Source organism: Streptopelia decaocto, assembly GCF_964273445.1.
Source record: "Streptopelia decaocto genome assembly, chromosome: 18".
Classification (NCBI taxonomy): Eukaryota; Metazoa; Chordata; class Aves; order Columbiformes; family Columbidae; genus Streptopelia; species Streptopelia decaocto.
In genome coordinates, this window is record NC_138673.1 from 3,711,093 (window position 1) to 3,738,535 (window position 27,443).

The 27,443-nt window shown below is 43.1% G+C and overlaps 2 protein-coding genes and 1 long non-coding RNA gene across 3 annotated transcripts in view; 1 reads left to right on the plus strand and 2 right to left on the minus strand.

Annotated features, from left to right (window-relative positions):
- MYBBP1A (MYB binding protein 1a) overlaps nt 1-27,443 on the plus strand; it is a 53,168-nt gene that overhangs the window by 1,933 nt on the left and 23,792 nt on the right. The window contains exons 5-23 of the mRNA XM_082068220.1: nt 363-470; nt 1,500-1,690; nt 1,982-2,149; nt 2,571-2,688; nt 5,022-5,311; nt 6,205-6,312; nt 6,918-7,043; nt 7,395-7,598; nt 8,140-8,248; nt 8,655-8,742; nt 9,857-10,008; nt 10,701-10,790; nt 11,429-11,569; nt 12,285-12,449; nt 13,486-13,643; nt 14,385-14,519; nt 15,752-15,860; nt 16,628-16,759; nt 18,537-18,605. Coding sequence (XP_081924346.1) covers nt 363-470; nt 1,500-1,690; nt 1,982-2,149; nt 2,571-2,688; nt 5,022-5,311; nt 6,205-6,312; nt 6,918-7,043; nt 7,395-7,598; nt 8,140-8,248; nt 8,655-8,742; nt 9,857-10,008; nt 10,701-10,790; nt 11,429-11,569; nt 12,285-12,449; nt 13,486-13,643; nt 14,385-14,519; nt 15,752-15,860; nt 16,628-16,759; nt 18,537-18,605 — 2,661 coding nt within the window. The remainder of the gene's footprint in view (nt 1-362; nt 471-1,499; nt 1,691-1,981; nt 2,150-2,570; nt 2,689-5,021; nt 5,312-6,204; nt 6,313-6,917; nt 7,044-7,394; nt 7,599-8,139; nt 8,249-8,654; nt 8,743-9,856; nt 10,009-10,700; nt 10,791-11,428; nt 11,570-12,284; nt 12,450-13,485; nt 13,644-14,384; nt 14,520-15,751; nt 15,861-16,627; nt 16,760-18,536; nt 18,606-27,443) is intronic.
- On the minus strand, nt 20,870-21,189 carry LOC309447684. Its single transcript, XR_014185654.1, has 3 exons — nt 21,097-21,189; nt 20,988-21,019; nt 20,870-20,893 (listed from the first exon to the last, which is right to left on the minus strand). It is a non-coding gene; the product is annotated as an uncharacterized lncRNA (long non-coding RNA).
- The window catches only part of SPNS2 (SPNS lysolipid transporter 2, sphingosine-1-phosphate), a 151,716-nt gene continuing 150,061 nt past the window's right edge, over nt 25,789-27,443 (minus strand). The window contains exon 15 of the transcript XR_014185623.1: nt 25,789-25,839. The gene's annotated coding sequence lies outside the window, so the exon portion shown is untranslated. The remainder of the gene's footprint in view (nt 25,840-27,443) is intronic.

Consider the following 27,443-nt stretch of genomic DNA (forward strand, 5'->3'; position numbering starts at 1 on the left):
AAGAGAGGATCTAGAGAGAAAAGCTGGATTGTTGGCTAGTGGATGAGATGGGACTTGAAGGATCAAGTTTGGTTCATTTCTTTTACATTATACATTTGTGCCTTTTAAGTGTCTGTTCCTGACTGGAACTTAGGAACTGTGTCAGTACAGGAGGTTCCTACCTCTCATGGAAGGAAAGGATCTGTTGTCATATACAGCCAGAAAACACCATTTTGGGAAAAGCTGAGTGGCGTATCAGGGAGCAATTGTGTAGGTTCCTTATTACAAGGAGGCATAAGGGTCTCAGGAGCGGGTTATTCCCTGAGCCTTCAGCTTAATCTTTGATATATGTCATCTGATTTTGGCTTATGTTTCCTTTCTAGGACCAGAAAGCTCTGCTGGAGAGCATCCAGCTTCTCCAGCAGCTGGCACATCACCAAGCACACCTCAGAGATCTCCCTCGCAAAACTCTTATTGACATCATGTCTGAGGTACAGCCACAGCATGTGGTGGGTGGGAGGAGGACTTTGCTTTGGGGACTGCCCTTTCATTAGTTTGTTCACAGTTGAAAGTTAAAGGGGGCGTGTGGAAGAGTGTATTTAAACCATGGGAGCTCTTTTCTCTAGTGTCTGTGGGCGGATGCTTTTGTTCTGGGAAGGATGCTCAGGTTTAGCTTAGTCTGATTTCATCATGGACAAACCCATAGTCTGTTTTTTCCCAGTTGACTTGCTTGGGTGCTGCATTAGGCCCTCTGCTGCTTTGAACCTTCTTTTTTATGCACCAAGCCTGGGCCTAAGGTTGAATTTTGGGCTGTTGGGAGTGAAAGGAGGTAGGGACGTGGAGTAAAGGAACTCTTGAGTATGTAGTGAAAGAAGAGAGTTTGTTTATTTTCTTTTTTTATGTGGATATTTTTTGTGGATGTGAAGACTAACAGCATCAAATCAAAATTAAATAATGTTTTGTATGGAACTGTTCCGTGTCATTTAGTCTTGATGTTAGGTTTAAATGTATTTTGAATCCAATCTTTAAAAAATACAAATTAAAGCAGTTATTGTGCTTTTCTTATTCACGACACCATTGGATCCAGTTTTCTCTAAAACCATTGAACACATTTGTTTGCCAGAAAATTCCGTGGAAACAAGAAGCTTATTTTTGCAAAATTTAATTAAAAGCAAATACAAGAGTGTTTCCTCCTCCCTGGGCTGAACGGCTGCACATACAGGAGCAGTCGGACAGCAAGAGAACAATTGCAGCTGGAGTCAGTTGACCAGAATTGCTGTCTGATGACAATATATTGTCCTGCTCCACATGGTTAAGCACCTGGGGACTGTGTGGCAGTACTAGACACATCCATTAGTCATTTTTTATTGTGTCACCATAAAGATGATTTCTGAAGTTTCCAGAACACTGCAAGCATTTAGTAAAATGCCCTACAATGCAGATACTTAATACACTACACAGCAAGATAGTAAAATGCCATCTGATGTCTCTCATATGTTCTCACCTTTGTTCCTGTCTAGGTTCCTGAAACTGTGTTTGAGGAGGTCCTGTTTGGCATCTTGCGAAGTGACCTCGCTTCAGCCTTAACATCTCCAGAGAACCTGCACCTTTTGCTTGTGGGCATACAGAAATTCCCTAGTGTTCTGAAACCTAAAAATCTGAAGAAGCTGTTTGGCTCTTCTACTGTTGTAAATGAGAAAAATATTCCCAGGTAAGTTCTTAAATAAGGAGCATTAAATGCAACATTCTCGGTTCTCTTGGCTAGCAGTGAGAGAAATGCGGCTTACATTCCGATACCTGCCCATATTTGCTACTGCAGGTACTTCTAAGGGTTAGGTGCTAAGTGTCATGCAGATTCCTAAATTATAACTCTGTCATTTCTCCCAGGAGGCACAGCCTGCTGTGCTCAGGAAATGTTCTATGTCCTTCAGCAGGATGAATTTGGCCTTCAGCAATCCCCTTCGAGGCCAGATCTCTTGCATTGTTTTCTCTTTTCTTCTAGGCTTGTAGAGCTTCTGCGAAGTGCTGCCAAGTCTGAAAAGAAGGACAAGAAATTGCCCAGTGTAGTGTTTGATTTGCTGCAAGTTTCGCTGAAGGAAGGTGCCTTTGAACTGTTCTGGGAAGAAGGTGTGGAGAACGGGCTATTGAAGGAGAAATCGGGACCAGTGAGGTTTGTTTTAACATACATTGTTGTTTTCCATATCATCCTTCTGTTTCGTGGCCCAAATTTTTCTGATGCCTGCTGGTAGGATGGAGTGTGTGGTTTCTCAAGAACAATATGAGAACACTTGCTTTTGATTATTTAGGTATTCATAGGAAACCTTATAGGTAGCCTAAATCCAGGAGTTAGTAAGATTTCTCTTAGAATTGTGACATATAACAAATTTGAGGTTAAATTGAACCAGTACAGCACTTAAAGGTAATGCACCTCACTGGCCATAAAAGTATCTTAAATCTGTAGTTTGCTGCTACAAGACTTGTCAGAGGAGCTGTACTGTCCCTTTCAAAGTGGCTGAGAAGGAGAGTCATTTCACTGTGCGTGGCTTTATTGCTGGGCCTCTGCCTGAGGGAATCTTCTTGTTTCCACTCAGCTACATGTGCTACCGGCTACTGGGCAGTGCTCTCCCCTTCTTGTCCCTGGATCAGCTACAGATGGTTCTCAGAGGGAAGGTGATGCAGCACTATGGAGAGCACGTGGTCACTTCTCAGGTAGGTCTTCTGAAAGCACTCGTGCTCAGGGCTAAAGACCCTGTCCTGTGCAGGAGCCTTCTCCACCCCCCTTTCTAGTTTCACATTGTCTTGTACAACAGAAAAGTTATGTAATTTTAGACCTTGGACTCTTACTTAAAACAAGGTTGAGTATAGACTGTGTTTAATCATCATTGCCTACTTGTGTAATTTTGTTCAGACTTATTTTAAGGGTTTTGAAATTGTTCAGCCACCTGCTTTCATTGATGTTGCTGAGAAAGCTGTAACAATGGGGAAAGCAGAGGAAGGGCAGCCCTCAGCGTGTTGGCAATGTCATATGTCATCCTTTAACAGTCCTTTTGATTTTGTGTGTCCAGAAGCTCCTTTTTGTCTGTCATTGTGCTGGGTGTTGCATGAACGTGAAGGCAAATACAAAAAAGGACAACTCAATGCTTTTGTTTATATTATTGCTTGTTTCAATAAGCACATCTGAGGTTTAAGCACAAATTTTATTTGGAAATTGGATTTTGAAACTCTTCTTTCTCCTTGCCTCCTGGGAAGCCAAGAAACAGCACAGCTGTGCAGTAAAGGGAGGAAGAAAAAGGGGGAATACTGATAAAAACAGGTTTTGGCTTGGCTTTTTGTGGTAACGTAATCCTAAGCCTTCTCATTTGGGCCCAAAAATCATTGCCCTCTCTTGGGAGAAATAAGTCTTTTCAGTCTGTCTGTTCTGGGATCAAAGCAGCGATAGATCTGCAAGTTTACTCTGAAAATAGTGCTTACCATGGCGCCTCCCTGTATGGTGCAACTTTCTCCAGGGTTTATCCACTAACTCAGTTGTTTTCCTGTTTCTTGCTTTGTATGCTTGTTGTACATTGAATTATGTTACATTTTTCCATGTGGATCAAAAAACTGTTTATTCTTGTCTGAAATTTACAAATCCACTGAAGACAATGGTTGACTAAATGGAAAGAGAACCCCCTAATATTGTTGATGATGAAATAGGAAAGATCTTAGTTTGAATTTGTTGTTGTTGTTTCTGTGGTTTTGTTTTGTTCATGACAGGAGTTGTTTGTTTTGGAAAGCAAATATTGTTATTTTGTACTTTCTTATGGGATTCTGGTGGTTGTTGGAGATAGAACTAGACAAAGCTTGACTCTGATATTTACTGACAGCTATCTTCCTGAATCCACATATTTGTTCAACAGGAGAGCAGATGTGCTTGATTTGCTTTTGTTGAGAGGTGATTGATGAAGCACCTGTTGTGAGTTATTAGCCTGTTCACAGCTGTCTCTCCTGGAATTTTTCTCCCAGTTTTCATACTGATATACAACTATTGAGTTCTCCAACAGTGGAAGCAGGAGCTTACTAAGCTGTATTTTGTGTGAGAATTCCTACAGTGGTATTTATAATTGAATCGACTTGTAGTTAATTAGGAATTTATAGCCCCCTTTCTTAAAAGAACAGTGTTGCTTAGACTTTCATTACTGTTTCTGCTCCTGCCAGGTCACTGTATTGATCGTGACACTATACCAAACAAGTTATTTTATTAATTTACAAAAGTTACACTGTGTTTTTGGAATGAAGCCACAGCTTGGTGTTTTTTTTTTTTTTTTTTTTTTTGTTTTTTTGTTTTTTTTCCACAACAAATGAGTGGAATTGAACACTGTGGGCTATGAAACAACATAAAAAGAAGTGATGTTTGATGAGGTAGGACATGTCCTGGTGGTCTGCGTGCTGCTGAACAGCTGTATGCCTTGTGGATCAGTGGCAGAACTGAGGACAGGACTTAGCACAAAACAGCAACACCTCAGGATGCGGGTTTTAGGTTAAACGTGTCAATTCGCCCTCCTTTCAGAGTATCTCAACACTTCTGAGACACCAGGGAGAGGGGGTGGAATATGCTCTCCCCACTGTAGGTCAGCAGCCTCCAGGGCTGCTAGATTTGACTGGAATTGATGTGGGGGAGTTACCAAATTGAGGGAAAGTCAAAGGCAGGTGATGTGAGAAACACCTTGGACATTCACCCAACATGAAAGCTGATCAGCCTAGGGGCTTAGCTACACTGGCCAGTGTGTGGTCCAGCCTCCTGAAGCCCAACTGCTTGGGAAGGTGCAAATTAAAGGGTTGAAGTTGGTATATAACAGGATTCTGTGGTTGCTTGCAGTGGTTGCTCCTACATGAGGAAGACCATGATGTGAAATTGGTGATGTGCTGTATGCCTTATGCCAAATGTTCAGGCATATGACTTTAATTTACATACTGCAGTCAAATCCGTAAAGTGATTTGTTCTTACAAAGACACTCAGAGTCAGTGTGAGGTTCCTAACCTGCTTGTTTGACTGTATTTTTCAGCTTCCAGACCGATTTAAGTTTGCTCCAGAGATGGAAGGATATATAGATGAATTTCTCAGCAGCTGTGATGACCCAGAGAGGCAGCTGGCAGTGCTGATTGGCTTCTCTACTCTCACCAATCAAGGCTACCCAGTGTTGTCCAGCTCTACCAGGGTAGTCAAACACCTGCAGCCAGTGGCATTACAAAAATACGTTGACTGGCTCAAAGACATGTTCCTCAGGCCAGACTTGGGCTGTTGTTTGGACTTCTCAAGTAACCGGCAGAAACAGAACCACGAAAAAGTAAACAAGTGAGTGTATAGGTGATGCACCTTCCTCTTCTCTTTCTGTTTTGTGGTGTGAAGTTGGGTTTGGACAGACAGTGTTTGCTGGTTCCCTTGCCATGAGTTGACAGTTGTTGCCCGTTCTGTTTCCTCTGTCCCAAAAGGTTTAGCCCCAGCATCTGACTCTTTTGCTGGGACAAAATTAAATTCTGCAAATAGGAGCAAACACGGTGAGAACCAGCCAGCCTGACCAAAGCAGACTGGATCACCAAAGAAGCCTTTTCTCTTGTTTTTCTAGCCATGACATCTGCTTTGGCAAAAATGTCCAGTGGCTTCCTTTTCCACTACAGACTCTTGGGTCTTTGTAGGATTTGTGCATCCCTTTTATCTGGCTGTTAAACTGACCTAAGTGCTCTTGTCTCCTTGGCCCACAGCAAAGCACCTGCTTCCATGTCTCAAGAGTAACCTATAAATACTTATATCCTTGATAAGCATTTGTAGCAATTTTCAGCTAGGAAAAAGTCCCAAGAAATACCCACATTTTGATGCTGTGGGTACTGGGTTACTTGCAGGGGCTTCCTGCAAGGAAGGTGTAAGCTGTTAAAACAGTGTGCCTATGTGTTACTTGTCAGTAGAGTGAGGTTATAGGTTTTCTACTGCAATTCTTTAAGTGCTTTTTGCTAAACTGCAGTGTCTCAGTGGGGTAAACAGACTGTCTTTTGCATAGTAAGAAGCAAACTTGGGGAAGATTATATATTTTCTTATGTACCTGTTGCATTCTTACTACATAACTTTGCCATCTTTAGTGTAAAGCCTCTTAAATAGCTGAGTGTTATCTCTTGCTGCAGTGGATTTTGTAGTTTGTGTTTGTTTTGAGACAGTGTTCAAACTAATAATTGTGTCCACTTCCTTATTGAAAGAGCACAATATAAGATTGCTCGGTTAAGAAAATGGATCATCCACCGACTTGCTAATATCATTGAAAGTCCAGTGAAAAAAGAAGAGAGCCTTGTGATGGACGTTTCCAGGTGAGAATGATTTAAAGACTTAATGCCACAGGTGCTTGGAATAATAGCGTTTAGCTCTACAGCAGCATTCCATGTAAGCTGTCCCCATAACATTAGGCAAATTCAATAGTTGGAAATGTTCCATAATGTAAGTTGTTTAGGAGACTAAGTTCTGTTTTCAGAATACCTTCTGCAAACTGGGACAAAAAAATAGTTCAGGCACTTAAAATCACCTTAGTCCATGCTTTCAGTAAATTTTAGGTTCCTGGTTACCTGAACTGCTTGAAGATATTACTTCTAATCTTTGCATCAGATATTAATAAGTATTTATCGGTCATTTTAAAAGTCCTGGAGAATATGACCCAAATCTGACCATCTGGGTATTGTATTGTGTGGCCTCAAGCGCTGGCACTTTTGTGAAGTCCTAAGCATACTTCTCCCTTCTTTACCCTGTGTTCCTTGAGGAAAGGGTCATATTGTAAATAGTTACGTTTTTCAGTGTTTAGACATTCTTGAATAAAAATGTGGTGAATATGCGGTGCTATTTGTTTTGCACACATGGGCTGGTTTTATTGTGTTATGACCAAGCTGGCTCTTAATTTTGTCCTTGTTTCTGTCCGTTCTAGGTTTTGCTTCTTCCATGCTTTCTTTGAGGCTAAGAAAAAGACTTCCCAAATATGTGAGGCGAATGTTCTTCCATCAGAGCCCCTAGATGAACAGGCGCATTCAGTGACAGAAGACTACTTCTTTGCGTAAGGATTTTGCTTGTGTGCTTTAGGCTTGGAAATGTCTCGTTTTTTTTTCCTGAGGATGAGATTATAAGGTTTGGGATAGTGAGCTGCTATGGGAGCATTTCTTTGACTCCAGGATCAGAGAATGGCTTTTTTTTTTAAGGAGATCCTAGATGGATTTCCCAAAGATCCTAAAGTTTTGTCTGATAAAAACAAAATTTTGCATGGCAAACGTACTGAGTATGTGTGTGATGATCAGGTAGGTGTAGAGTTGAGCTTAGGCTACTTTTTCTTGTAATGTTTCTATTGCCACCATTGCAAGCTACAAGGGGAAGGACCCAAGAGTAACACACTGGTTGTTTCTCTTTGCAGGTTACTTCAGACTTTGAACACCTTGACGGTTTTGGGGGATACACCAAAGGCGGCAGCCTTGAGGGAGAAGCACATCCATGGTGTGACTGCAGATGGGAAGCTGTGGATCTTTCTCCTGGTTGAGTATGCCAACAAGCTGCTCTCCAGTGAGCACGTCAGAGCTGTGAAGCCTTTTACTAAAGGACAGAGAGATGCCTGGGACAGGTGAGATTGGGCCAATAAAAGAGAAGTTCTATCCTCCTACTATTCTGGGTGCTGTAGCAGAGCCATTTCACAGCAGTGGCAGACTTGTTTCTTCCCTTTGAGTATTCTGCACCTGCATCTGGGTTTCGGGATGCCTCTCTGTTTCTTAAGACCCTGTTCCTTTCTTCCTGTTCCTTCTCTGTGTTAACTATGTCTAGATGGCCATGTGCTTTTCTATTTTTGCCCAAACATGATTGTAACTCTGCTAATCTTTTCTCCTAATAATGCCTATACTGAATTTTCAGTGATTTTTTGGTGTTCTTTTCTGAGGTTGGTTTCCCCTAAAGGTAAAGGCTGTAGTATTAAGACTCTAGCCTGTGCCCAAGTGCGGAGGTTTTTGTAAGCCACACAAAGTGAGATGCCATTATTGGGTTAAGTTTGTATACTATATGTACGTCCAAGTTCAACAAACTAAATGTTAAATACAGAAAATAATACTATAGATTTGGTCATGATTTGTTGTTGTAATTGTGAAAGACTTTAAAAGGGTTTCTTTCTTCAGAACACTTCAGTCTGTGAAGAATCTGCAGAAGAAGGAAAATAAATCAGACAGTGCCAAAGTTGTTGCTTTCCAGCAACTTCTGCTTTTAATGGCCATTCACCTTTTCAAGGTAAGACCTCTGAAGCATATTTGAGTGGTGTAAAATGGGCTGATAACTGGGCTTTCTGAACACTGAGCTGCAGAGTTTCTTTGTGTTCAGAGATCCAATCTTTCAGAGCCCCCGGCTTCTGAAAATGGGCAACTGGCAGGTAATAAACTGTGATTCTTACACTGACTGTAGACATGAACTTACAGGGACAAAGCTTGGGCTGAGCTTTGGTTTTGCCCTTGATTTTCTGCTGAGTGAAGCAATTTTTACTTAGTTTCATATTTTCTTCTGCAAAGGACTTGTAGTAGCTGATTTTAATATCTGTACCTATTTAGAGAGGTCCTTAGATTCAAGGTATATTCCTTCTATTGCTGTTGGTACTGTGGTATTCAGAGAGATTGTTTACTGTCTGCTTGTGATCAAACAGAATCCATCTGAAACAATGGATGTTCTGAGTGATCTTCTGAACTGCACAGAGAGAGCATTCAGCAAAGAACCTAAGAAGAAAAAGACTGGTGAGTCCTTCCAACAGGAAGAAATGGAGTGGGATTGTTCATGGTCCGTCAAAAGACAGAGGAATGGCAGTTCTGCATTAGTGAGGCACTCTGACTGCATTGCTTCTGGCTGAATGCACTTATCCCCAGGAGAATCTTTTCTCCTTCATTCTCTTTCCTTGTCTTTCTAAATCTCGTTTCCTGCTCCAGCTCTCTGTGCACATCCTCAGTGGGCTGTGTTCCTGTGTGCCTCTGAAAGGACAGGTGGGCCGCAGAGCTGGCCATGGTGCAGATGAGCAGTCTCCAAGGGTGTTTACGCAGAGCCCCTTGATCTCTACTGGCCAAGAGCTTCCTGCAATGGTGGTATCTGTCTGCCAAGGCAGAGCTGTGGGCTCTCCTAGGAGCTGGGAGGCCTGAAACTTGCTGCTTTCAGAGTTCTTGTTCTGGGCAAACTAAATGTGTCCCTTGTGTAGATACAGCCTGTTTGCTGATTTAGGCTAGTCCTTGTTTAAGGCCTGCAGAACTAGGTTGTAACTCGACCAGGAAAGAACCTGGCTTGGTCTTTTGACTTCCTCTCTAACTATGGCCTTGTTGTTCTCCTTCAATATGTGTAAATCTGAGGGTACTGTGAAAATAAAAGCTGTAATTCTGTGGTAGCTTGGTTGTATGTAGATCAGGATTCCCAAACTTCTGGACTAATGGACCAGTTTCAAATGTCAGTTTTTTTCCTGGGCTGCTGTGACTCCTGATATCGTTTGAAACAGCATAAAATGTGTACACTTCTGCTGGGTAGCTGCTCATTGCTTTAATGTGGCCAAGTAGGTGTCGAATTATTTGCAGAACTGCTGGTCTAAGTGGTGATTTAATGAATAGTAGGTTTTGTTACCTGATAAGGCTTTGTGGTGGCCTAAAGACAATTTCAGGCATGTTTCTCGCTATGGTTAGTAGCCTTCCAATACAGCTACAATCTTTAGCTTCACAGTTAATTGTTTCTGGTCTGTGTTGCTGAATGAGTACTTTTAATAGTCAGCTAGAAGAACTGTCTTTTTCCTCTTAGTGAATTTTTCTGCAGTCTGTTATTGATGTGCCAGTGCAGTGGTTCTGTCCCTTCCCGTCATTGTTTGTTCCTGTGCAGGCAACGCAGAGCCAGGATGGGTTGAGGTGATGGTGGAAATCCTTCTCTCACTCCTTGCACAGCCCAGCTTACTCATACGTCGGATTTCCAAGAGCACATTTGTACGGATATGCCCTAACCTGAACAAGAGGGGCTTGCAGCTGATCCTGGATGTAAGTGAGGCACTAGTAGGGCATTGTGCTGTTCGCCTGTCTTGTCTCTAACAGATATACAAGCATGTCTCTATTTTGGGATTGAATAAAAGCCTCCCTGATTTAGAAAATGTCTGACAATGTGTGCTACAAGGTTTTGAATGTAGCTGACAGAGAGGGTTTGTGTTTCTATATGGGAGCCTGAGATCTGCTAACTCTAGGTGGTATTCTTTGGTAGATTTATGCTGAAGAAATTCCTGGGTCATTTTATATAGCTGGTAGATTTTATGTGTGAATATAAATAGTGACAACTTCTTTTTTTCTAGAAAGGCTAAGCATAGAGTTGCTAAAAATAAGTGACACTGGAAATCTGAATTGGTTGTACCACTGGGTAAGGGAGTGTCTTCTGAGAGAGTAATATGTGGATTGCAAAGATGAGCTGTCAGGTACTTTAAATGATGAACCTAATACTTTCTTTGTAACAAATCAAAATGTGTGATGTCACCAACCTTTTCAGTTTTCTTCACCTATTTTGTTCCTTATAGACAGAACTTAGCATATCAAGAAATGTGATACCATAATGCGGAAAGTTGAGTGTCCTTACTTAGTATTTCATTATTCAACTGGCTTACTGTGCCAAAATTCCTGTCTGTTGTGCACAAGAAATGCGTCAAAACAAAACACTGAAAAAAACACATCTCTTTTTTTTGCAGGTTCTTGACCCATACCAAGAGCAAAATGAGGAAGGCGCTGTTGTCGTGTTGGAAGAATCAGGCAAAAAGATCAAATCTGCACAGGACATGGTAACTGATGTGCTATTGCCAGTGAGAAATACTCTTTAGACCTTCACTGCTTAAAAATAATGTTTTTCCTGATCTGTGGTAACAGATATAATTGCATTGCTCTGGCTTGAGTAAAATGGCTGTTGCTTTACAAATGGCTTGTTGGAAGTGATGTTTTTTGGTTTCTTGGCCTTGAAGGACAAGGCTGCGGTAAGTATGGCTGCTTGAATAGGTGACTTTCTGAGAACAGATGACTGCGTCCTGAGGTTAGCACAGGCCTCTCTTTTTTGCAGCCACAGGCTGAATCATTGTGGTGCACAGCCATCTGAATTCAAGATCTCAGGTTTTAAGAACTGCAGAAATTTGAGTCACAAAGCATTACGAGCATTAGCAGAGAGTCACATGGGGATCGTTATTTCACATGTTCTTTGGAAGCTTCTTTTTGATACTCATTTAATATGACAGAGAAGTCTGTGTTATGTTCTGCTTATAGCTCTTGTGAAGACCTGGTTGATTATCTGAGGTGTTTTTACTTGAATCTGAGGGCTGGAAGCAAGGCCATGAAGTGAGAGGAGGCTTGACATTTATTTTTGAACATTGATACACCTGAATAGAGCTTGAAGAATGGTGGAATCACGACATGAACTTTTCTTCCTCAGGACGAGGAAGGAAGCGAGGACTCCTCAGATGAAGGTGACACTGAGGAAGAGAATGACAGTGGAGATGAGGAAGAGAATGAAGAAGTTGATGATGATTTTCGCAGTCAACTGATGAATGTTCTCCAAGCAGGGAATGCGGTGGTATGTTTTCACTGCCTGCCTTGATACAGATATCAGGTTTGGGGTGGTGAAAGATCTTCTATTGCCCACATCCCATCTGAACCCATGCAGCGATAACCCTGGCAGTCAGCTTTGTATGGCATTTGAAGTAGGAGGTTAGGATCTTCAAAGCAAGCTGTGGGAATAAGTCACTTGTTCTTTTATTTATTGTTAGTGTGTCTTGAGTGCTTTTGCTTGTCCAGTCTAGCTTGAAATAGCTTATGTTCCTTCCTGTAATAAATGAGATTGATGTGAACTGGAGCACTGAGGTACTGTTACTTGATGCCTGTATTGGCTGGCCTGTGTGGAACGTGATCCATGTAGGCTACTTTGGAGTCTTCTTGTAGCAGCGCTGGAGTGTGGTTTAATTATTCCTATAAAGGCCACAGACATAGTAACATAATAACCTCTTTACTGAAAGAGCAAGAGGACAGAGGGATTCAGTGTCAAAACCTCAGCCTCTTCCCTTTCGCAATCCTCTGCATGTTAGTACTGTGCAGTACCTGATAGCAAATATGAGTTAGATTTCTCATTGATCTGAGCAAGTTTTCCCTCCTCATATTGTTGTTCTGGGTCTAGGGGAAGCTACATCCCTACTGTGATTGTGATCCCTACCGCTCTTGGCTGTGGTTCTCTCCTCACTGTCATTCTGAAGTTCATTAAATGGCCTGTTGTTTTCACATTCTAAAAACAAAAGGGCGGAGATGAGAGTGACGAAGAACTGGATGATGAGGCTATGATGGCTCTTGACAAGAACATCTCAGCCCTTTTTGCGGAGCAGCAGAAACGGATCCAGGCGAAGAAGGATGAGAAAGACAGGATGCGGAAAGAGAAGATCCTACGGAGGGATTTCAAGATTAAGGTGGGGGATAAGTATTTGGTGTGAAGTTGTAACCTACTGCATGCCATGAGCTACTTAACCCTAAACAGCTTGGACGTTTGTCTAAGTCATAAGCTCCTGGAGGCTGGGACTGGATTGTTCTGGCTTTGTATAGCACCTGGCATAGCAAAGTCATGATCAGTGACTGGGGGCTTCACATGCCTACTTCAAACACAGGACTGTGCTATCAGAAAGTGAACTGTGGTTTCTATTTGCTGATTGGAAATGATTCAGTTTATCAGATCATTCCCCACACCTACCCAAAGGTAGGTGCTTGTCAGTTTTGGTAAACTGGACAAGCTTGATGTGCTTTAGAGTGGCATGCATAAAATCCCTCAGGTAATTTTGCAATGTAAATTTTTAAATTTGCTTGTTATGCTAATAAAATCAGGAGGATTATGGTTAACACCCCCTGGTTATTTTTGGCTGTAATACTGACTTCAGGCCACCTGGTGTCAGCGTGGACTGTCCAGGATATTTGGGCATCCAGGGACAGCTCCAGCCACTCATGTATAGAAATGTCTGGTGTCAGATTAACCAAGATGAAGTCTGAATGGTGTATCGAGCCATTGGTTTTCTGCATTTTCATTCTGATGCTGTGCTATAAGAGGCTGATTTTATGCTAATGCACTGTGTAGAAGTCAAAGGGGGTTTGAAGAGGTGACAGCTATCAGTCAGTGGTGCTAATGGACACCTCTCCCAAGTTACACTGATTGCAGGTCTGGCCAGGTGGCAGTGATTCTCATAACTGCCATTTCTAAATGGTGTCACTGCAAAAAATAAGGCTGAAGTCAACAGTCTTTAATTTTCAGTTTCAAATTTTTAATTTTCCGTTTCTCATGCCCTGATATGAGGGCAAATGATAGCAGAAAGTGTACAGTTCTCAGCTGAAAATAGTTTTCCTCAGCCCTCTCCAGCTGCTGTGCAGCCCACTGCAGTCTGAAGAAGCTGCTCTGGGTGTATCCATCATGTTTCCCTGTCTGCATTAGTTCTCATGTCAGTAACTCTGTGTTTGCAGGTGCTAGATCTGGTTGAAGTGTTCCTGACTAAGCAGTCAGAGAACCCCTTGGTGTTTGATGTCATTGAGCCCCTTCTTCGGGTGATTGAACAGTGCATGAGCTCCGACTCTGACAAGCAGGAGGTTGACTTCCTTCAGAAAACAGCCAATATCTTCAAGTAAGTGTCCTCAGTCCTTCAGAAAATAGGCAGTGATGTTTGATAGACACCAGTGGCATTGGTGAAATCCCAGAAGCACACAAGCACACAATGGTTAGTCATAACCTCCAGGAAAGAAAACAGGATCTGGGTTTTCTAGTCTAAGGGTCTTCGAAGTGTCAATCCTGTTTGCAGGTAGAAACCTTAAGAGCAAACATTGGTATTGCAGGCATGGTGCCATGTCACTGAATATCTCCACAGGCTTCTGACCTCTGAGTCAGACTATGCAACAGCTCCCTAGGCTGACAGAGTTCCTGCTGTGGCTGCAGTGAAACTCCCAACAATTTATTATTGAGACAGGCAGAGTGCAACTTCTCTCTTCACAGCCAGAAGTGAGGCATGATACAAGCTGGACACAGACATGGTGCATGGGACAGTGTGTCCTCTACACCATTCCCTGACATCTTCAGCACTGTTCTAAAGCATTTTTAGCTCTGTGCTCTAGCCCTGGTGGAGAAGCAGTCTGCAGAAACAGGGCTGAGGCAGCCAGTCCTGTTTGTCAGAGATCTGGAGGAAATCCAAGTCTGCCTAAATATGTACTTGGGTGCAAAGAGCAGTAAGTTTCCTCACCTATCTTGCCACAACAACAACTGGATCTTTTGCTGCCCCCAGCTAGCACTGTTTTTGTTTATGTGTTGCCTTGAGCCCAGTGCTAAGGACTCGTAGCCACCTGCTTTGGGTTTGTTTTTAATGCTTTTTCAGGAACTCCTTGTGCCGAAGTAAGCAGTACTGCAAGAGAGTGGATACCCTGCAAGAAGATTTGCATGCTTTTGTGGAGAGGCTTGTGAAAAAGGCCTGCAAGCACACTGACTCTTCAGTGGCTCTCTATTATTTCAGGTGAGCATTTAAAAGGAGCACCTCTACTCGGTGCTGTGGCCATGGCTGGGCTGTAAGCAGATATGATGTTGCATTGTGATACAGTTCAGAGAAGTGGGGGACTTGATGAAGGCTGGGTGCCAGTGTTTGTGTCTTACGTGAGGACTTGTCATCATGGCAGTCTGAAGCATTTTCAAACAGATGTCTGTTTTTTAGTGATCTTCTGTGGGCTCTGTGAGACAGGAATGGCCTGGTACAGCTTTAGTGATGGGAAGTGCTTCCTTGAGGCTTGATTGGAGAGTAATGAATTATGTGTGATTCAGTGCGGGGAAGATTGTAATTTGTAGTCCACCTGCAATTATCGTTCTGTAAATACAGTGGTTGACTCTCCATGATAACATAATGAGGACAATAATGATTATTACTCCTGATTGTACCAGGATTCACTTTGCTTCTGAACACAGGTGAATTAGGATAAGCCATATGTGTATTTCTTAGGAAACACCAGCAATCTTGATGTTTCCTGGTGTAAATGGGAGTGCCATTTACCAGTAGGCTCTCTTGTGACTTGTAGGCAGTTTCAGGAGGACTTTCATACTCTGTCTGGGATTTCTTACCTGCGTGTGCAGTAGTTACCGTGTTGCATGGTCAACCCAGTGCCATGGGGCAGTGTTGGCTCTGTAGCACACCTGGCCCGTAGCTGCCCAGGAACCGTGGTACCTCCTGGCAATGCGGGGCTGGCTGTGTGTGCCGCATGGCTCCTTGACAGCTTCCTGGCAGTGACAGTCCTGAGTGGAGCTGTGCCCACTTAATACAACATTTCACAAAAGCAGCAGGCTGTCTGTGTGCTCTCTGAGTTGATCTGCCTGAGTTCTCCAAGCTCACAACAGTCTGGGCTGAGAGGGCTGCGCTGCAGCACTGGCTGAGCTATGCAGGCTCAGAAATCCTGGGAGAATGCAGAAATTCTCAAGCAGTGCTAGTCAAAAGCAAGAGCCTGAGGAAACCAGGCTGATAGTAGGGAGGTCTGACTGCATTGACCGATAATGAAATGATGCAGCCTCCTAAGATTTATTTGTCTTTAGGTCTAGCCAGAGTGGGTTAGACTGAGAGAAGGGGCCCTCTCAGGCTCTTTAACCCCCTCGGTACCGAATAAGCTGCCTGCATGACTTGTCCTCTGCTCTCAGGTGGCTTTGCAGTGACACTGTGACACTGTGGTGACAGCTATGTTCTTCCCTTTTTCTTTTATTTTTTAGTGCCTCATTATACCTGCTCAAAGTATTGAAAGGAAACATGTCTGATAAGTCATCAGCTCCTGCCCCTCTACTAGAGAAACAGAACAGCACCATCCCGCAGGCTTCTCAGGTAGGACAGCAGGCTGCTCTTGAGGCAGTGTTTATTGCCAGTGAAGTTGCATTACCCTGTTTTGCTGAGTGGACCTTGCTTATTCTGTCTCAGCGTTCCTGCTGCCTGCAGATACCTGTCTACATGATTTATTTTCTGTAAAACTGTCACATGTCCCCTTTGCCCTCATCCTCCTGCCTTTGCAGTGCCTGCTTGCCCATAGCCACCAGGGGCTGCTGGTGTACAGTGGATCCAGGTTACTTGTCTAAGAAGCCTGATGTATATTTATGCTGCTCTCTTGGACAATTTGCTATTTTTTCCATTAACCTCTTTGCAGTCGTGCTTGCTTTCTTTTTGGGAGGGTGTTGAGGAGCAGGGAGGCACAGGACACTGGTGGATGAGGGTGAACTCCTGTCTCTCTCAGGTTTGGGCTGAGTTATCTTGGGGTGAAAAGAGTGTGGAACAGCCCTGATTTCAGTGGTAGTTGTTTACAGGGAGACCTTTCATCTAGTTGTGCTGTGAGTGTCTGTTACTTTGGGATCCTTACTGTCTGGTTCTCTTTTACCTATGTCTCTACTGAATTTCACAGGTTTCTGAATGCGGTGCCCCTATACATTGGGCAGCCCAGTCCAGTCATCTCCACAGAAACCTAGGAAGCAGTGTTTCACCAGCTAGCCTGATACTTGTCTCTGAACCTCTCAAAATGTGTACAGAAATTAATTATGTCTTTGCTAGTGATTCATCCTTGCATTTCACTGGAAATTTTTTGTTCTGCTTTTTCCCTATAGCTTTTGAGCACAGGTTGTTTAGATATGGAGAGGGTGACTGTAATATATCAGCAAGCACTGACACAATTCTTGACTAAACGGAACAGCGCTCTTACAAGCTCCATGTTCCAAGATCTCTTCAGCCGCTTCCCGGTAAGTGTTGCTGACTATGGTATGTTGTCTTGTGGTGGTTCCAAAGTACGGTTGTAATTCTATGGAAAGTAGGGAAACTTCTCCACTTCATTGCTGGCTTTTAAAACTGCCGTTTCCTAGGATGTTCACCTGCTCAGACTCTTAATACTGCATGTTTGGTGCTGCAGAAGGCCAGGATCTCGTTTGTGATTTGGATTGGGATACTGTATGGAAAACGGAGATGAACAGAAAGCTGGTTTTTAAAGCATAGCCTAAGAAGCTCTATTTTTTTACCAGTATTCAAGATAATGTGGATGAGCAAAGTTTGTACAAAGGCTGAAGGGGCCAACTTGTTTAAACAGTTAATGTAGCTCCTGTCCAGCTTTGCTCTGACTGCATGCTTAGTTTTATCAATTTTCTTCCAAGAAGACTGTAGAGCACAGAGTCTAATTGGAATCTAACCTGCAAGCTGGATGTTCAGACAGTGTCAGTGTCTGAAATGTTTGAGGTATTTCCTGCAAACTTGACCTATGCCTGGAGCTGGTCTGCACTATGAGGACAGCCAGTTTTTAAGAAACAGGCCTTGGGTATGGATGTCACACAGTTCTTTAGGCATTTTTAGGTCTGAGTGAGGGAGAGACAGTTGCTAGAAGCGCTTTCTCAAGCGCTTCAACCTTTTAGATCTAATGTCTGACAGGAGGGTGGGAGGAGACATAGGCTTGTGTAACTGGGGGAAGATGCTTTCAGATTCTGAGGGAATCCATGCAGGAGAGTTCTTTTGCGTGCCAGGTTTCTTAGGACACCAGCCCACGATGCCACCTACATAAGTTAGTGAAGTAGGGGGAAGAGAAGGGTGTGTGCTGCCTACACAGGCAGCAAATGTAAGATCTCATCTGCAGGTTTCTAAAGCCTGTGGATTCCATGTGACTGTTCCTTGCAGAAAAGCCTTTTAAAGTCTTTAAGCTCATCCTTTTTTTAAAAGAAATGTAATGATATACACAGATATTGGCCTGTTGAAAGCTGGGCTTTGCCCACTTGCTAGAGCTATCTGTTTTTTTAGTAGTCTTCTTACCCCAAAAAAGAAGCCATTTCAGGTGCTGTGGTTGGAATAGCTATCTGCACAATATGTCAGTGAACTGCGCAGCGAACTGCTGTCCATGCTTTGTTAGGGCCAGGCCTTCCAGTGCCTGACAGACGACATTAAAGATATGCCAGTAAGGTATTTGCAGTTCAGTTGCTTTCTCATTTCTTGTGTCTGGATTCTGTATGCCCCTCAATTTGGAAATATTTTGCCCATAAGCAGAAATTGATGGATTAGGACAGAACTTTAGGATAACCTGTTTCCAGGGAGGCTTTTCTCCTGACACACTTGTTTTTGGCCCCTTTAGTATGTGGGTTCAGATCTTTCCCCAAGCTCTGACATTTTCCAGTCTAACTCAGTATGTTCTTTGCCTATGGGACTGTTCCTCTGCGTGAACTGAGCTGCCTACATAAAGTATCAGGCAGATGCAGATTTAAATCAAGATCCAGGCAGAACACAGGCATTGAAATCTTTACGCAGTTTTTCCAATTTAAGAGTTTTGCTGCTGATTTCCTTGTGATCAAGATTTCACTCAGGGCTGGTGTGAGCAAAGCTGTTATTTTTCAAATAAGCTGTTGCTGATCTCTGGGCACTTTTCTTTCTTGTGGCATTTTCTTCTCACTCAAGAAGCTGTGTAAAATATAGACTGTTTTGCTTGAAAAACGAACCTGTCTGTCAGAAACCACTAATAAGAGACTGGGTCTTTCTTTTTTACAGATCATGTGTAAGCCATTAGTAGGTACTCTCGTCAAGTCTATCACAGCGGGAGTCAGACAACATCAGCAGGTAAGAAGGAAAGCAAACAAACAAAGCTGTATTAAATTGTCAATTGGAGAAGTCAGTTAATCATGGCAGCTCAGATGATGCTTAATATGCTTATTGCTGCTTTTAAGGCTACCCAGTTTTGAGAAATGGGCTTCCTGGGCGGAGAGCTTTTGCAAGCACTTCCTTACTGCTTCAGGTGTGCGACTGAAGTTTTGGAAGCAGCTTATATATTCACAGTCACGGGGGTTCTTTGGTAGCATCTCCTTTAAAAAATGCCTGCAGCTTTCAGGGTTGAGACCTGCTTGCTTTAGGAGTTGCCTTCAGTCACTTCTTGCTTGATTACTTTCTTATTGGTAAGATGTTCCTTGGTATGAATGCAGTGTGCTGTAATCCTTGCCTCCTAACACTAGCTCAAGGTTAGCTTCTTGAGTCTGTTCTGTGCCTTGCCAGCTGTCCTGCATTTTCTAGGCCACGTGCTTCTGTGTCTGGTTTAAAACCACCTGTGCTATAGATCCGATTTTTGATGGTTGATTGCATGTGCCTGACTAACACAAAATTAGTGGAGCCTTATCAATAAAACATTGCAGGGTGACTGCACAGCTCAGTGTCGCATGAGCAGGGAATGAGGCCTGTTTGGATTTTCCCTGCAGTGGGGGGGCCTTCCATGCAGTTAATAACCAAAACCCTTTAGGCCAGTAGCACTCTCTAACTTTCCCACCCCCTAGCTGTAACCTGCATCTGTCCCCTGCAGAAGTACATCCTAGACTGACCGTTCTGTTTCGTAAATAGCTGTTTTATTGTTTCTTATCATTGGAGGGAAAGTGAAGGGCTAGGTATGTGCTTACAGTAAGGCTGCTTTACATTGTCAGTGTAAATTGCATTTCAGGCTCTTTCACCCAGCAGGAATGGCTCTTATTTAAACAAGAACAAAAAAAAGAGTGAGTGAATTAAGCTATTAGTAATTTCAGTGGGTAGAAATAAGGACGTGTTACACAAATAACAAACAAATTAATTATAAGGCACATACTTGATCCTGTCCTCAAGAGACCAAGAACAGCACCCAAGCAGACAGCTTCATTTATGTGGGTGTCTTTGCTTCCCCACAAGGAATAGCATTGTCCTTCTTTCAGGGCTTCTACAATTATCTGCTCAAGCTTTGTTTCCAGAGCCTGTTTATCTGTGGGTGGGAGGAGCAGGGGAGGATGTGCAGTACGCTGTGTGTGGGAGACTGGATAGAGAACATGGATATACCACTGTTTAAACAGAGGCAACATGGGGAGTAAGCTATGTACAGCCTGGGGAGCTTGGAGTTGCACCTTTACATTTTTTGCAGACTGCTTCCTTTTCAGGAATTCTGGATTCCCCTCATCAAATGTCTAATTTGCCAGGTTTTCAATTAAATTTTCCCACTGATTTGCAATGCAAAAGTGCTTTGATGGTATCCTAGGGGGTATGGTAGTGGGCAAGCTAGATGGGTGTGTGTGCCAGAGTGATGTCGTGGGTAAAGCAGGGGGATAAATAACTCCTCTGGAGCCTCTGCAGCTTCTGGCAGTGCCTGGGGGGGGTGAGGTGGAGGGGCTCAGCTGCCAAAAGGCCTCTCCTAACTCTGAGTACCGAAGACACCAAAGGTCTCCTGATACCCTGACTTTAGCCATCCCTGATGGTTGAGCCACAAGTGGGGTAGTCTGCTATTTTCAGCCCCTGAATATTGGCCTCTAGTCATTGAACTCATTTATCCCAGAGACATGAGCCTTAATTCCCCTTCTAACACTCCTGTTGTTACTGCTGATCGTTCTGGCTCTGCCTGCTGCATCTGTGTGAACAGCTAATCCCATGGTGATTTTGACTTCTCGGCTCTGCAGATCCCTTTGGCGTGGAGTCCTCGGGGCTGTGCTGGGTGGGAGAGCCGTGCTCTGCACGGGCAGGTGGAGCTCACGGCTCGGGGCTGGTCCTTTGTGTTGGCCTGGGAATGCACCCCCAGGGCTCTGATCCAGCAGAGCTGCTTTCTGCTCGTCCAGCTAGTCTGGGGGAGGCCCTTCCAGTGTGGTAGTTGATGACCTGGGCTACTGAGTCTTGCATCGCTGCAGCATTTCTGTGCATCCTGTCTCCCTCAGTTGCTCACCTCTAAAACTTGGAACCCTCAGCAGCAGTGTTGTCTGTGAAGACAAAGGTGTTTGTAGCTGTCAGATGGGTGTTTATGTGTCTTTCTGGGAGGTGCTTTTCTTTGGCCTGTGGAATTGCTGCTGTAGAAGGGGTCTTTCAGCGATATCCAAAGGCAGGTGTGTCAGAGAGTGCATCTTGATGCAAAGCTTAGCAGAAAAAAAAGGGAAGCTTTAGAACAAAAACTTCAGCTAGTGTGACTGACATTGTCAGCCCTTTTCTTCTGACACTGCTCCTACGCACCTAAAGCAGCAGTGAGGTTGTTCACCTTCGTACTGAAGTAATTTGTGAGATTAAATGAACAGCACTTTGGGGGGTGAGAACTCTTAAGGCAGTTTTAAACCTGGCTCACAGTGGTTGGCTTGGTAGGTTTTCCTAGCAGTAAGCTCAACTTCTATAAAAGGTTTTAAACTGGAAAGATGAATTTGCAGTGGTCTTACTGAGACTGAACTTGAAACTGAAGCTTGTAGAAGTGGACAAGTTCTGTTCCTCTGATGTTTCTCTCCTGGAGCATGGATGCCTGCAGGAGACACTAATACAGCAGTTTCCCTGGAAAAGGAAAGAGCTGGAGAGACTGGTGCCATTTGTGAGTAGGGGAAGGAAAGGAAAGGGATACTTGACCGGGAAAGGGGTGTTGTCAAGCCACCATTCACTTAAATTCACATTTAAACCTGTACATCAGAAGTATCCAGATGAAGATCTGTGACAGTGGATCTGCAAAAACACCATGTTTCGAACAGTTCCTGCATCTGAGCTGGATTTCTCACTTTTTGTGAGACCACACTGACTGCAGAACACTATGAATCATCTTCTGCCAGTTCAAATGTGCTGTGACTCTGGGAGCTGGTGCTTTGAATGCTCAGTGTTACCTGTTGCCTGGCCTGTTTCTCAAACTCTGCATTTCTTGAAGTGTGGAGCTAAAGATGACTATTGTCCCAAAGGTGCCTGTGTGCAAGTTAAAATGCTTCAGGCCTTTAAAAAAATGAACACACTAATGGTTGGATATCTTTCATTTGTTGAACTGAGAAATCTGGTGGGGTTTGCTGTAGTTTGTGGGGTTTGTTTTGTGGTTTTTTTTTTTTTCTGTTACAGTAGCAGTCAGGATCTTCTCCCTAAACTCTTGTTGATCCTTGCTTTCCCATATGTATAATTTAAACCAATATATAACTTAAAGCTGCACTGTCTTCTCATTCCTGTGATGTGTTCTTGCACTGTTGTCTACTGTAGAAAGAAGTGGATAGAAATTGGATTAAATCACTAGATTGCAAACAGCTACTATGAAGCTTTTCAAAAGGACCTTTAGTGTGTGAGAAGTGCTACAAGTTAAAGTAAAAAAGAAAGAAGATGGTAAAGAATGAAATTTTTGGGGTGGTCTAATCCAGCTTGTTGGAGGCAGTCCTGAGGACTGAGGTCCTGAAAATCCGTGACGTTGGACTTGGTCTAACGGCCAGCAGAAATGTCTTCAGTGGCAGGACAATGGGACCAGTGCACACATCACAATCTTTTTGTATATATAGGCAGATTTGATAACTTTCTCTTACTGAGAAGGTGGTTATGCTTAGTAAAGTGTAGCTAACGCTTCTATAATCCTGTACCTGCATGCATACAGGTGTTTTAAGTTGCTTAGATACAAATGCCAGCTAGGGATACAGTCTTCAATGATAAGACTGGTATGGGAAAATGACAAGGCATCAGAAAGGGAGCTTGTGTTACACTTTTGAGTTGACCCGGTGGTAATGAATTGTCTGGCACAGGTGATCCCGTTGGCAGTGCGAAGTCTTGCCATTAGCCAGGCAGAATGTGTGTGGTGCTAACAGGTGGGGGAGGCTTGTGCTGTTTTGTTGACTAAGGATGTTGCTGTCTGTCTGTCTTCCACAAGCACTAAGCAGATTCTCTCAAATTCTTTTTAGAAAAAAAATGTGTGTGAGTTTGATCTTGCTTCCTCCTTTCTTAATGTGGTTTGACCTTACTACTGCAATTGTTTTCCAGGAGACCTTGACCTTCAAATTACTTCCTTGTGCCTTGTTTCAGTGGGTGCAGTGTTGCTTTTTCAATATGCACAAAAGGCTTGGTTTTTTTGGCTTGTGCTGATGGAGCGTAAACCAGGGATCAAGATGTGTTTAATTTAATGTTTTTCGCATGACTCAGCTACATACCAGAACCCTCCTGAGCCTTAGGTGAGGAATGTCTTCCTGGTTTATTTTTAACAGCATCAGTATGATGAGCATAGCTACAGTAACATCGCGTTTTGTAGTTGTGTGGTCCTGGGCTGTCCCTCTGATGTTGTTACGGCACAAACCCCTCTGTGGTGCATTGCTAATTATGATGAGGTTCTTACTGCAGTGTCCCTTGACCCATTTTCCTGCATCCTGGGGCTGCCAGAGGACTGGATAAATCTGTGAACTAATGCTTCTGCCTTAACAACTTTGTTAGTCTAAGGATGAGGTGAAGAGGGAACATTTGTGGCTGTTTTCACTGCGGTACCCAGGCTCACTGCTGATCCAGGCTTCTGTAGGCAAGCGCATATTCCAAGTGCCAGCTCTGAACTGGAAACATGCTGAAGCACAGCCTCTCTGGAAGCCTGGACTGGAACAGCATTCTCTTTCCTCTGACAAATCCAGCTTGTTGACCAGTGGTACTGGAGCCAGTTTGGAAGGGACGATTAGTAAATGAAACATCCACTGTTACCAGGAGTAAGGGGTTGCCCCCACCTCACTTGTACTGGCAGACACTTAGACCACTTCTAGTCTGTAACTTTTTCCTAGGGTTTAGGCAGATGATTCCACACCTGTCCCTGGTTCTTTTCCTTTGGGAAAGGCAATAGGAGTGTACATTTCAACACAATTACTTTGCAGTTGTTTCTACACTGTGGCTGCACATCAGTTTGGATACATCCCTGTCTTCTTATTTACATTTAAAGCTATGTTGGTAGAGAATGCTGCAGTAGCTGGGAGTATAATGATGCTATATTTGTCTGCCAAGTGAGTTGATTTTCTATGATTTGGCTAGAGCTCTGCAAAGCTGATGTAAGTGCAGAGCTGTCATGAAACTAATAAAAGCAATTTTACTTAGTGTGGAGATGAGAATGGGCACTGAGACAGTTCAAAATGTCATCTTATGTCATATAGATTCATTAATATTTCAAAATGTGTTTTTATAAAGCAGTCTGTGATGAGGAACGCTTTAAGATCTATCTAATAGAGAGTGTATTTTAGGTAAGTTGCTAATTAATCTTGGTGCTTTGGCAGTCTCCCAAAAGGGATCAAACATATATGGACATAATTCTACAGAACTGTAGCAATTCTTTACCAGAGCTGCCATCACCAGAAGAGTAAAATGTGATCCTAAAGTCCTGCCAAAGAGATCTTGGCTGGTTGACAGTTATCCTTCTGAACAGTTTATGTTCTATGTAAATATCTAAGTTAAAAAGTAATTAAACTTTAATACAGCATGAATAGTCAAAGCATCAGAAGCCAGCACCCCTCTGTGTGTATTTGTGGGAGGATTCCTCCTCGTGCTGTGATAGATGAATGGATCGCTATACTAATGCACGGCGCCTTGCCTGTGTTCTCGCAGCTACTTTCCAGCAGGTGGTATAGGAAGGACTTGTTATGGAATATTTTGCATAAGCCATCACTAATAATGAAGCAAAATAAACCTCCCCAGATAAGTACCAGCGCCAGTCCTTTGCATCAGAGATGAGAACTGGGTTGCTGATGCTAGCTAAGCAATAGGTACCGTTCCTTCAAAGCATCCTCCATCCCCTCCGCAGAGGTGGGACATGCTGTGTCCCCATAGAGGTGTCACTAGGGGAGGGCTTGTCCCAGGGTCCAGTTGAGACGAGCAGACCTTCAGGGGGTGAGTTGCCCCCAGGCAGTGATGGCTTCTTGTGTGATACAGTGTTAAGGTGGCTGCTGCCTGCAGACTTCTTCATTTTTGTCTTCCTCTGTTCAGTATGCACCCTCTCTTCAATGAAAAGAAATCATTTGCAGCTGGAAAATATATGTCAGCCTGACATGCTTTGGCCAAGTCAGTGTCCCACTCCTGTTCCTGTTTTTGTTTTGTGTAAGGAGATGGTCAAGGAGAGCCTGTGTTTTGCAAGGTAAAGCTGAACTATGGGTGGGCTCGTACGTTTTTTTGAGCTATCTGATCGTGAGCCAGCAAAGCCCTGTGACATGTACTAGCTCTAGGTATGTAAACTGTCCCTCTGAAGTCAAAAGGAAAACAGTTGAATGCTTAAGTGCTTTGCTGGGTCAGGGCCAGAGTGCTCTACATTTTTTGTGTAGAGTTATTCAATTCCTAGACCTTTAGGATGGTTGTGGATGTGGATTATTGCATCCCAGCCTTTCATTACTGAGAGTGTCTCTTCCATTGGGAGAGCTCAAAGAAACTATGTTCCCTTGGCGAGTTGGAGGACATTGACAGCATCTATAAATAGTCTTTAATGTTCTTTGGAAAGGTGTCTGATGCCATAGTAAAACATAGCTCTCTCTGATCAGCTGCTTTATAAGCCATGTTTCTGTCTTCCTTTCCTCTCACTTGTGTGAGATGGCTGAAAATTTAAAAAGATCTGTTTAAATTTTTCAGATACTCCTGGCTGCATTTAAGCCAAGTGCTTGAAATCCCATGGCATGAGCTTTTACATGTATTTTCATTGAGAACTTTGTGTGCCTGTTGTGTATTTCAGTTGTCACTGAGTCTGTTTGGAGCGTTTCACATGTTAGGTGTTCATGTTTGTTTATTTTTTCCATGAGATCTATATATATATGTATGTTTATTTTATGCCTTTTAATGGCCCCTATGGCTTTTGCAAAAAGTGTCTAGCAGACAGATGTCTGCATTGCCCACATACAGATCCATAATGACATTAGATATTAACTGACTGGCACAGAGAAACTGCCCTGTTAGCAGTCCCAGGCTTTATATTCTACCATACGTGTGGCAGCACAACCAGAACATAAAAAAGCTCCTACTTGCCTCTTATTCTGATTCTGGAGATGCAGACTGTGATTATTCTACTCACTGCTGTTCAGCTGATTGGGCTGATGATCTTGTAGCGAATCCTCAGTAAAGGAGGAAACATTCTAGTCTGTTGCTGGGAAGAAATAAGAAAATTAAAAGGTCACATATGCTTTAGTTGTTACTGTAGACACAGCTGCTGGCAAGAGGTATCCAAGGATGAGACTGATCGGTGGCATTAACAGCCCTGCATATCAGATGGACTTGCTGAGTTAGATATATACCATACTGCAGTGATTTTCCAAGACTGAGTGATTTCCTGGCCTACTAAATTAAACTTGCCATCTGACACATGAGGAGTTGATAGTTTTTAAAAAGAGAGTGAACCACCCAAGTGTGTTCTGCTCAGCCTGACAAACACAGCCCCTTGAACAGTTTGATGAGTGGATATTTGTGTAGAGCAACTGGGAGAAGCTTGCTGGGAGGCAAGGTCATTGCCATGTGTTTAATAACAGCATAACAAAAACAGGAGGGGAAGAGATGCCAGTGGTTGTGATGAAATTGGTGACTATCTCAGTCATATGGGATTGAGGTATATTCGTGCTACAAAATATTATTAAAACGTCAGGGTAGAATCCTGATTTGTTTGAAGCTTTGGGTAATGATTTCTGCTGTGTTTACAGTGGGGTATTGGATCTTGGTTTGGAAATACTAGCACGTTGGAAGGGTGTTTGTTGGCAAGTGAAGAAAGATTAGGGCTTCTGCAGCTTAAAATGAAATGCCAACCTGGGCTGTAGTGACTGACAAGGATGTTCTTAAGAAGAGTTCCTGTAGACAGAAAGTGGTAGATCCCTTTTTCTTGTTGTTTGTGGGTTGGAATGGGGTTTGGCTGCTGCTGTTTCTGCCCTTGGCATGTACTAAAATGCCACTCTGCAGAAGTTAAAGCACAAGAAAGGAGTTACGATTTCTCTACAGGATTTCTCAGCAATCTCCTGGCAGAACAGGGTCTCAAATGTCCCTCTCCCCAAGGGCAACGTGCTGTCTGTCATGTCACGGTGCTTCTCTCAGTGGATTCTGCAAAATGAAAAGGTCTGCTGGCGAGCATCCGAGTTGTTGAATCTACAAAGTTCAACCCAGTACAATTCCAACATTTATTTTTTTTTTTTTGCTTAGCAGTGCTATTTATTTCAATGTTCCAAGGTAACAATTTTACTGACGTGTGAGTAGTTTTTTTTTTTATACTGCCTGAAAGCTAAACTTCAATAGTTGACGTTTAAGTGAATTGGAATTCTAATTTCTCATTATCTTCAGATAAATGTTCTCAAAAGATAAAAACCTTTGTCCTTGCGACATCAAGCCTGCTCTAGTGAATCAGAGACAGCAGCTAAAAGGCACACAGTGTCTAGGCAATGTGGGGGTTTTTTTGAATGCGTACTGCTCTTAAATCTCCTAAATTATTAAATTTGACTTTAGCAAAGTCTCTTTAAATAGGCTGCATTATGCAGTAGCTGCCTTCTGAATAGCCTAAAAAAACCACCTTATTCCATGTCTCTCCTGAATTGAGGAAAATTGGCTTTGTTGTGCATCTGGCTTAGAATGTGTTGGGAGGAGCAGCCAGGTGAGGAAACTGGAGGGGATGGGTTTGGTTTTGGTCTTACCAATGTGTGCAGGTAACTTGAGGTGTCCGTGGAGCTTCTTGGCGTTTGATGATACAACGGGTGTGTGTATAAAATAAAAATT